At 39.7% G+C, this 10,352-nt stretch overlaps 1 protein-coding gene across 1 annotated transcript in view; it reads right to left on the bottom strand.

The window, feature by feature from the left end:
- ttc21b (tetratricopeptide repeat domain 21B) overlaps window positions 1-10,081 on the bottom strand; it is a 19,958-nt gene extending 9,877 nt beyond the window's left edge. Inside the window, exons 1-22 of the mRNA XM_061971701.1 lie at window positions 9,657-10,081; window positions 8,627-8,756; window positions 8,447-8,557; window positions 8,195-8,361; window positions 8,018-8,140; window positions 7,761-7,918; window positions 7,481-7,565; window positions 7,304-7,402; window positions 7,033-7,225; window positions 6,845-6,942; window positions 6,562-6,762; window positions 6,376-6,505; window positions 6,143-6,300; window positions 4,061-4,282; window positions 3,752-3,990; window positions 3,595-3,667; window positions 2,902-3,012; window positions 2,681-2,819; window positions 1,342-1,448; window positions 963-1,151; window positions 683-793; window positions 514-595 (exon numbers count right to left, since the gene is read on the bottom strand). Of these exons, the coding sequence (XP_061827685.1) occupies window positions 514-595; window positions 683-793; window positions 963-1,151; window positions 1,342-1,448; window positions 2,681-2,819; window positions 2,902-3,012; window positions 3,595-3,667; window positions 3,752-3,990; window positions 4,061-4,282; window positions 6,143-6,300; window positions 6,376-6,505; window positions 6,562-6,762; window positions 6,845-6,942; window positions 7,033-7,225; window positions 7,304-7,402; window positions 7,481-7,565; window positions 7,761-7,918; window positions 8,018-8,140; window positions 8,195-8,361; window positions 8,447-8,557; window positions 8,627-8,756; window positions 9,657-9,680 (2,950 nt within the window). The 5' untranslated portion in view covers window positions 9,681-10,081. The remainder of the gene's footprint in view (window positions 1-513; window positions 596-682; window positions 794-962; window positions 1,152-1,341; window positions 1,449-2,680; window positions 2,820-2,901; window positions 3,013-3,594; window positions 3,668-3,751; window positions 3,991-4,060; window positions 4,283-6,142; window positions 6,301-6,375; window positions 6,506-6,561; window positions 6,763-6,844; window positions 6,943-7,032; window positions 7,226-7,303; window positions 7,403-7,480; window positions 7,566-7,760; window positions 7,919-8,017; window positions 8,141-8,194; window positions 8,362-8,446; window positions 8,558-8,626; window positions 8,757-9,656) is intronic.
- Window positions 10,082-10,352: the final 271 nt, after the last annotated feature.

Raw genomic sequence — 10,352 nt, 5'->3', positions numbered from 1 at the left:
CGGGCGGAAGGTGGGATACACCCTGGACAAGTCGCCACCTCATCGCAGGGCCATATATATATGTATATATATATACATACATATATATATATATATATATATATATATATATATATATATATATATATATATCTATATCTATATCTATATGAAATCTCCTGATGATTGAGGGTACCCCCCTCATGAAACAGGCCTGTAGAGATGAAATAGTCTTGTGATTTTTTTCCCACACATACATATATATATATATATATATATATATATATATATATATATATATATATATATATATATATATATATATATATATATATATATATATATATATATACACACACATTTGTGTGTGTGTGTTATTACCACTACAAAGTTACATGCAAATGGTTTTAGTATTTTGGGTTTTCTTAGGATGTCAAAGTGACTGCAGTGAAAAATGCTGATTGTGGCCTCAGACATTTGAACAGTACTGTACATAAATATAAAAATCAATCAAATCACGTGGTGATTTTGCACCTGGCTTGCGCTCCAAGAGTTGTTGATAGCGGAAAACAGCCTGTTCATAGTCTTGTCTCCTGAACATAAGGTCAGCCATCATCTAAATACAAAAACATGTTGAAATACTAATACTCTTCAAATGTGTTCCAAGGAGATTATGACCAAATATGCAGTAAAATACACACACCAGAGTTGCATCCTCATTAAATTGGTCGTTCTTCAAGATGACACTGCATTGCTCTTGGCACGCATCGACTTCATCTAGTGTGAGCAAAATCTGTGCCAGCTCCAGCATCACCTGCAAATAGTTAGTTTTGTGAATAAATGATATCTTGTTGATAAATCCAACAATCCCTCCGAGGCTTTACAATGTTAATAAAAGTAATGATGACATTCTAAAAGATGCTTAGGCTGATCAAGCACAGCTGAAGGGAGGACATAGGATGGTTTGATTCAGCAGTACCAACCTTGTGATCAGTCTCACAATACACAAGAGCTTCTTTGTAGGACTTGATGGCACTCTCGTAGCCCCTCTGACTTGTGTAGTGTTGTGCGATCTCCGCACAGATCTTGGTGGCGAGCTGCTTCTGCCTGGGGATGGCGTCAGGATCCTCCAATTCCAGTCGCTTCAGTACCTTGGCCTGGACATCTCGCGCCTGCAAACAGAACAGTTTAATTCATGACAATAATAGCTACCATCATTTTTAATAAATACAGTCCTAAGAATACAAAAACATTTTTAATGCTAATTTGTGTTGATTCAATGCAGTATATAGCTTTTTTTTCCCAGAGATAGTGGCACACCATTTTCATAAAATAAAAACACCAAAAACAAGAACTACTTACCTTTTGAAGGGACAGTAAAGCTTCTTCTGTTTTATCAACCTTATTCTGGACCTTGGCCAACAGCATTAGATACTGGCAATGCTGTGAGAGCCCACTCAGTTCGTCCACTTTGAACATAAAAAGGTGAACATTAGAAACATTGAAATAAAACATTTCATTGTTTGGCAGTGGATCAGAATCTAATGTTGTTTAATATGCATGAATACTATAAAGCAGGAGTCTCAAACCTCTGTCTACTTTAACAAAATAAAAATGGCCTAGAGCTTCTCATTTTATGTAACATTTATTTTCATAGCTTATTTCACACCAAACGGAATACGCTTGTACAAAATGTTAGTATTTACAACGTCCATCCATCCATCCATTTCCTACCGCTTATTCCCTTCGGGGTCGCGGGGGGCGCTGGAGCCTATCTCAGCTACAATCGGGCGGAAGGCGGGGTACACCCTGGACAAGTTGCCACTTCATCGCAGGGCCAACACAGATAGACAGACAACATTCACACTCACATTCACACACTAGGGCCAATTTAGTGTTGCCAATCAACCTATCCCAGGTGCATGTCTTTGGAGGTGGGAGGAAGCCGAAGTACCCGGAGGGAACCCATGCAGTCACGGCGAGAACAAGCAAACTCCACACAGAAAGATCCCGAGCCTGGGATTGAACCCCAGACTACTCAGCACCTTCGTATTGTGAGGCAGACGCACTAACCCCTCTGCCACCGTGCTGCCCTGTATTTACAACGTATGTTTTGTATTAAAAACATCTGTTCATCTGCATCACATGCATTTCTCTGGAGTGCAGTTGTTTTAATCATTATTTAAGTAACTTGATAAAAATAATGGATTTTGTGTTTTATCTATATTAAATTGCACTTTATTCAGGAAGCAGTGTGGTCAGTGTCTTCATGCTATTTTGTGGTGATGTATAATTAAATAGGTCTGAATTGAACAAAAATACAACCCTTTACTACTCAAAATCAGCTTGTGAGCCACCGGTAACTCAAGCTACTGTTTGGACCCCTGCTATAAGTTTATTTACCGTAACTTTGTTAAACATGGAAAATATGTTATATTCGAGGCTATACTGTAATTTTTACATATGTTAACTAATAATTTACTTTCTTTTATTTAGGGACGGACAAAGACACACACTTTCTGCAAGTATTTAAAAAATGTATTTCACATTTACCTAAAATCAATGACGGAAATTTTGTCAAAATAGTCGATGTATTTTATTTTTCAATGATATAAATGTTAAATGCAAAATCCACAGATGACGTGTGAGAAACTTGGTAGAGTCACTCTAGTATTTGCACTGGAAGACGTCATTTGTATACCTGGCTCATGAGAGAGAGCGTCATGCAGAACTCTCTCACAGCGCTCGTATTGCTTCATCTTCATCAGCAGCTCAGCTAGGTCATAGCGGAGGAAGTTTTGTTGCTCGGTCTTCAGGGCAGCTTCGTAGTAATGTATTGCCTGTGCAACAGGAGCTTTGTGCCAACACTGGGTTCTCTTATGAAAGGGAATTATGTGTGTCGCCGCAAAAGCTGATACAAACCTTGGCGTAGTAATGAGTCTTGACCAGAGCTTTGCCAAACTTGCTGGCAAGAGCACCATCGTTGGGGTTTTTCTCCAATGCGTGTTCATAGACCTCGATGGCTTTCTCTGCCTGCAGGTAAACACAACATACATATACATGGCACAATCATTTAGTGCTGTTTTCAATCGTATTCAAGCATGTATCGTTTATCATCATCATTACGTCAATGTATTTTTATATTATTCAATTAATGTATTGGCAACTTGGTTTGAGATTATAAATTGAGGTGACAAGCAGAGAATTACGAAATGATTTTTGATAACAAAAAATGTTTGGAAAATGTTGTTATATGATCAGATAATATTCAAGTTTAGAAGATAGCTTTTGCATGCAGTACATTTTTCTCGGTCAACACTGAAATATCAAATACATTCATCAATAACAATAAAGTGCATTTTTCCAGGCTTTATGTAGGCAAATCTGTACAATTATGAATTGAATCTAAACTAAATAAAAAGTGATTCTCTGAATTGTATTTAGATAGTGTGTGGTTTTTCAAATTGTAATACAAAAAGATGACAGTAGGTGGCAATAATCGCCCATTATTGATATGAATGTTGACAAACCAAAATGTTCAAGTTCAATTATGTTGCATTTATGTTATTCTAACAAAGAAAAGACCCCGTTTGAAAAAAATTAACAGCCATTTACCTCCAGAATGTGCATGTAAGTGTCCCCTAGTAAGATGTATGTGTGAGGACTTGGTAGTTTGTCCACTATTTCCCTGGAGAACAGACACATGTATAAATATGTACTTTACTACACGTCAATATATCACTGTTATATCAACATTTATTTCATCACTCACCTGTAACAACTTACATACAGACGCTTATCCTTTTTGTGGTTCAGGTACAGGTCTGCCATCTTTTGCTTGGCTTGTATGTAGTATGGCTGCTCATGTGTAATATTTCTGAGCATGCTCAGTGCCAACTCGGTGTCACCTCGAAGCAAAGCCAGGTCCGCGTTGGCAATAGTGACTCGAACCTCTTCAGGAGTCCCAAGGAACTCATTGATAGCATCCTGCATTACCTTGGCTGCTTCATGCTGTAACATTTCATTTGTTGGTGAGTCTTTACACACAATATTCAACAAACACATTTCACATGGTTTATACCTGTTCTCCATTAAGCCAGAGGGCCTCAGCTAACTCCAAAAAAATGGAAACACAGTCTGCGGGACTCAACTGGGCCGTCTTGTTTTTGCACTTTGCAGAAGCAGCCCTGCAGACCCCTGGAAGACTCATTGCCATTTGTAAAGTCTGAATAGCTTCAGTCAGCTCTCCCATTTTCTTCTTTGCCTGAGCTTTGATCAGGAGATACAACGGATGTTCTCGAATCTGGAATAGACAAGCAGCTTGTGGTTGAAGCACTCTTGTCATGATTCCACAAGGCATTTTGGACTGTGTCTTTTATTTTACTGTGTTTGGAATTTCCTGTCTTGGTACTCCTGTTTTGGTAATGTTTCCTGTTTAGTCCATGTGTTTTGCAGCACCTTCACTTTGTCCATGGTCCTGCCAACACGCCTGTTCCAATGTGTTATATTTATTTCCATTCTGTACCCTCCTTTCATGCTGGTTCATTATCTAGTGTAGGCTACAGTATTCTGTTGCTTTCTGATTTCTACTCTACCTTTTCTTCTGCCTAGTACGTCATTAAACGACCTTCTGCCTGCACGTTGCTTGCCTTCTCTGCATCGTGGGATCATGCCAACAGCCGACACAGCGCATCGTCACAACTCTAAACCCCCCGAAAAAAATAGAATTTCCACTCTGTGTTACTGAATAAGTGGGAATGGGAACATAATGTAAATATGACAAATACCTCTTGCAACAACATTGACACACTGTCAAAAATCGATATATTTGTCAAGCGCTTCAAAAGTAGGGATCGACCGATTAATCGGCTGGGCCATTATTTGGTATTTTGACATATATGGGTATCGGTCTTTTTTTTTCCTCACAACTACATCAGCAGATACAATATGTACACATATGATATTGGTATTTAGTATTTAAAAAATAAATAATTAGTGAAGTATTTAGCCCAAGCATCAGCCCTTTTGCCCTGCATGAGAAAAGATCCATTCTTGCGCATTTTTAAAATTAATTTAAGAATAAAAATTACTCTCATTGGCAATAATTCTGCCCAAATATGTTTTAAAAAACTGACAGGGCATTTAGTTGAGTTATTGTGAGAATTATTCTCCGGTCTGCTCAGCTGCTTTCACCGCAATGCTCAAACAGCCACTATTTTTCTTTTAATGCAGTGCTGATTGTCTGCAGTAAGTCTCCTTTTGCCATACCATCAACTATCATTTCATTTTTGCCGGGGTATCTAGTTTTTGTCCTTCTTTCCTGGCGTCTTCCGGGGTCCTTTTGTTTGTTTTCACTACTGCACCGATCCAGTCTGCTTGACTAGCCGCAGCAATTATTAGAGCGTGAGCTCATCAGAAGGAGCGCTGCGAGTTTCATGTTCCGTGATTCAATCAAATGAAGACGACAGAAAAGATATTTCTGCCAAAAATCCAAATTTTGTGTAAATACCTTGACAAATAGAATAAAGAAGAGCGGGTAACACCGCACACATTCTCATACTTTCTGTAATATCACGGAAGAAATTAAATCAGCCAGCTTAAAAAATGTCTCAACTATAAGCTACGTAAAAGAGGCCTAAATGTTCGCAATATTTCAGGTTTGCTCACGAGAAAACACTACAATGTAATAAATCCATAACCTGCTATAAAACTGAGTAGTTGGCGACTTATTGTGATTTTTTTTTTTACCTGAGATTACCAATATTTTGAAATTCCAATGTTGACGCTTCTCTGATTCGCAGTATTAGACACACATTATAAAGATGTTTGTGAAATCTCCCGATATTTTTGGTGCAAAATTAACATTAGCGCCGCATAAAACAATGTGTAGTTATTGGTCCGACGTCTCCTAAAACAACTTCAAACCTTGTCTAGCCAATTACTGATGTATACTATTATGCATATAAATATTGACTCCAAATATACGTTATCGGTTTCATTGACGACTATTAATCGGTATCGGCCAGGAAAAAAACATATCGGTCGATCTCTATTCAAAAGCCTCAATATTTAAGAGGTGGTGCTAATTTTTTATGTTCCAAGAAAAGCAACATTGCAGTATTTTCTTTTTGTGTTAGACAGATGTCCACAGGAATGGTCTTACCTGAAAGTTATGGCTAAGGCAAAGTTCCAGTGACTGGAAACACTGAGAAAAGTTCTCGCGCAGCAAGTGGATCTGTGCCATGAGTAGATGAGCGTCTGTGTGAGAAGGACACTGTTCCAGGCAGTGATGTAGACTGCTCTGAGCAGCATCAACATCACCTTAATGAACCAAGACATCAATAATTAAAAAAAAAAAGCTCGGTCAATATGTGTAGAATGCAATGCAATCCTCACCAGACTGATATCGGACTTTGGCTTGCAGGAAGACCCCCTGAAGGAGACCTGGCACCATCTTTACCACTGTGTCCAACAGCGCTGCACAATGTCTGAGCAGTGGAGCGGGAGACTGGCCTTGAGCGGCAAGCTGAAACAAAAACAATTCACTTTCGAGGTAAAAAACCTAAAGCCTAAGTGGTATACCTTTGTAGGACACATAGCAAGATACTCCTTGACAATCTCCAGCAAGAAGTCAGGGTTCAACTTCTGAAAGTACTCCACACTAAGAGGAAGACCCTGCAGAGAAGAGAAGTGGGTTTCCACTGCATCGTTCAGGAGCTTGGTAACCTCTTCTTGGGGACGGCGCTTCTTAAATGCCACAAGTGCACGCAGATAGAGGAGATCCTAAAGGTGTTTGAAAAACAAAAAGGCATTTTTAAGATGTTTTTCCCCCCCAAAAATGTATCTTGAAATGACTATTCTGTACCCCTGATTTTCCTATAGATTGCTGAATTTCTGTTAGAAATTCTAGTTGTTGGTCTGCATCTTCAAGGCGACCCTCCATCAATTGGCACCTAATTATACCTGCGCAACAAACATATAAAATACATACACAGTAGACATTTCTGAGTTTGTGTTGTTCATCATCAGAAACCATTTACGGTACTTTCTTACCAGTCAGTGCAGGTAGACTGGTTTCATCCAGAGTCATAGCAGTCTTGTACCACTTCATCGCCTCCTTGATTTTACCCAGGAGAACCATTAGGTACCCCAATTCTGTGGCAATATCCGAGTTTGATGATGTCACACAGAAGGCGTTTTCCACCATTCTGAATATCTGTTCAAGCACTGTCTCATTTCGGCCACACTAGAAGGAATTTAGAAGGCACGCTGTTGTTTGAATAACGCACAAGCTGTGACAAAAACAGAAAAGAAATGGTCTTACAACTCGGCTGAATGCGAGAGACATCTTGTAGACCAGCTCAGGGTTTTGTGGTTCCAGGACCTCCAGACTGCTGATGACTTTGGAAAGATGCTTTGTCGACTGTCAGGTTGGATACAGAAACAGCATGAGTAAAGTAAAGAGCACTTCTATTTACCAATGTTGAGTTTGTTAAAGTACCTCAGCGTTAGCTCCGTTTTTACATAAGCAATGCAGAGTTAGCATATGTAAAGCATCCAGGTTGTTTTTATCCATTTGGAGAACTCTAAAAATGAGACAGCATATGTAATATTTGACAATCATACTTTATCCAGGTCTGCTCAAAAGGCAGAATTTAAGTAACATGATGTGTTTTTACTCTTTATCATCAAAAGTCTCACTATAGTCATTGCATATGAATGAGTTACAGTGAAAAATTATTATCTAAGATTTGTCTGGCAAAAACTATAGTTTCATTTACCTGACAGCTGTCTCTATGGTTTGCTCCCAGTCTTGAAGATTTAAAAACAACTTCATCTTCTTAATAAGAGCAGGCACGAACCCTGGGTAAATGGCAATGACCTTGTTTACCACTTCTAATGCTCCAGAATAGTTCTGACGATATTCATAGTATTGTGCCTTGGATGGAAGAGACATGAAGTAGCAGACACGACAATAACAGCATGAACATGCATACAAACTAGGGACAGAGTTTCTGAAGAGTATTTTTATTCTCACCTTTCCCAATAGAGCAAAAACATCTGGTCCCTCTTTCAGCCCTTCATCAAAATATTTTCCAGCCTTTCTGGCATATGCCTCTTTCCCACATGTCACGTCTATCCATGCTTTCAGGATTACTCCCTAACAAAACAATATCAGTCAAATCTACCCAAAATCCCTGCGGCAACGTCTCACCTCTTTAGAGCCATTGGAGAGTTTGATCATCCGCTCTGTGTATTCCCTCGCTTTATCATTTCGGCCTAGGAGCCAAAGAAACATCCCGGCGTGATACAGGCTCTGAGGAGATGCACTTTTTCGATCCTCTTTAATTTTAACTTCAAGTTCTTGAATTATGTCTTTGTCTGTGAATAAAAAGACAGAGAATCAATTATTGCCAATATGTCTGACAAGTGTTTATGTCGAGGAAAAAAGGCTTTGTTGCCTTACCTGGGTTTGTCTTTTTTTTCTCCGCATAAACAAGTGCCATTGAAGTGGAAAGAGACACATCTGGTGTATCTTTTATTGTGTCCAATTCTGCTGTGGCTTCTCCAATTTGATCTGACGTCCATCAATGAGTCAAGTTTAAAGTAGCATACACAACTAGACAGGTCTTATAGGGCATCTTACCTTGCATCAAAGAGCCATAAGCATGGAAGAAAGTGAGGACAGGGTCACCTCTGAATGTTGCCAGAGCAGCTGCTGCAGCATCCATGGCGTGCTTGAAATACTTCTCATTGCAATAGTATCTGACTAAAGCCTGGGAACAACAAGCAAACTGCTAACACTGTTGTAAGCATCTGGGTGTGACAGCACCGTAGTAACGGAGGTAAGGAGGGAGTTACATGGGTGTTAAAGTACCGTAGTAGCGGAGGTAAGGAGGGAGTTACGTGGGTGTGACAGCACCGAGGTAACGGAGGTAAGGAGGGAGTTACATGGGTGTGAAAGCACCGTAGTAACGGAGGTAAGGAGGGAGTTACATGGGTGTGAAAGCACTGTAGTAACAGAGGTAAGGAGGGAGTTACATGGGTGTGACAGCACCATAGTAAAGGAGGTAAGGAGGGAGTTACATGGTGTGACAGCACCGTAGTAATGGAGGTAAGGAGGGAGTTACATGGGTGTGACAGCACCGTAGTAACGGAGGTAAGGAGGGAGTTACATGGGTGTGACAGCACCGTAGTAAAGGAGGTAAGGAGGGAGTTACATGGGTGTGAAAGCACTGTAGTAACGGAGGTAAAGAGGGAGTTACATGGGTATGACAGCACCGTAGTAATTGAGGTAAGGAAGGAGTTACATGGGTATGACAGCACCATAGTAAAGGAGGTAAGGAGGGAGTTACATGGATATGACAACACCGTACTAACGGAGGTGAGGGAGTTACATGGGTGTGACAGCACCGTAGTATACAGGTAAGGAGGGAGTTACATGGGTGTGAAAGCAACGTAGTAATGGAGGTAAGGAGGGAGTTACATGGGTGTGACAGCACCGTAGTAACGGAGGTAAGGAGGGAGTTACATGGGTGTGACAGCACTGTAGTAACGGAGGTAAGGAGGGAGTTACATTTAAACGAGCCTCATGCACGTCCAAAGTGTTTTAAATGTGTGTAATATTTAGCTGTTTAACGATCATGGATAGTACATAGAAAACCAACTGCGCTTACCAAGGCTGTCTCTTCATTCTCCATCTTGCTTGAAAACCCGTCAGCCTACGCAAGAAGTGAACGGACAATAATGACCTAGTTACCCTTCTGGTAGCGTCCAATTTGATAGAGAAGTTGTCGTCGCCACATTCAACGGACAATAATGACTTATTTGCCCTTTTGGAAGCGTCGTATTTGATAAAGAAGTTGTCGTCGCCACATGGAGCTCACTCTTCATGTTGCCTTAGTAACCGCCACATACCTTCTTCTTCTTTTTTTTCCGTGTTGTTCAGTGGGATTTACACTGTGCTGCCACCACGCGGGTGAAGTGGAAACTTCAAGTGGGCAAAGCTTGAAATATCTCGAATGTGTTTGTATATACTGCAGCTTATGTTAAATATGTCCACTGCAGTTTATGTGGATATTCTTTTTTTGTTGCTCCTTTTCATTTAATTTAATGTAATGTTGATTTATTTTTTTTCTTTTGTTTGATTGTTATGAATGACATACAATTTAAATTGAACATATTTTTTTTTTGCTCCTTTTCATTTATCATTTAATTGAATGTAATGTTGATTGATTTTTTTCTTTTGTTTGATTGTAATGAATGACATACAATTCAAATTGAACAGAGTCCCAGACAAACCTCACACACTTTAGAAAGGATTATTTCTTTGTTTACCGTCACGGTTTAAGAAAGCAACTCTTTGTGTTGGC

Source organism: Nerophis lumbriciformis, linkage group LG13, assembly GCF_033978685.3.
Source record: "Nerophis lumbriciformis linkage group LG13, RoL_Nlum_v2.1, whole genome shotgun sequence".
Classification (NCBI taxonomy): Eukaryota; Metazoa; Chordata; class Actinopteri; order Syngnathiformes; family Syngnathidae; genus Nerophis; species Nerophis lumbriciformis.
Note: the sequence above shows the minus strand (reverse complement) of the source record. Positions and strands in the feature narration are given on the sequence as shown.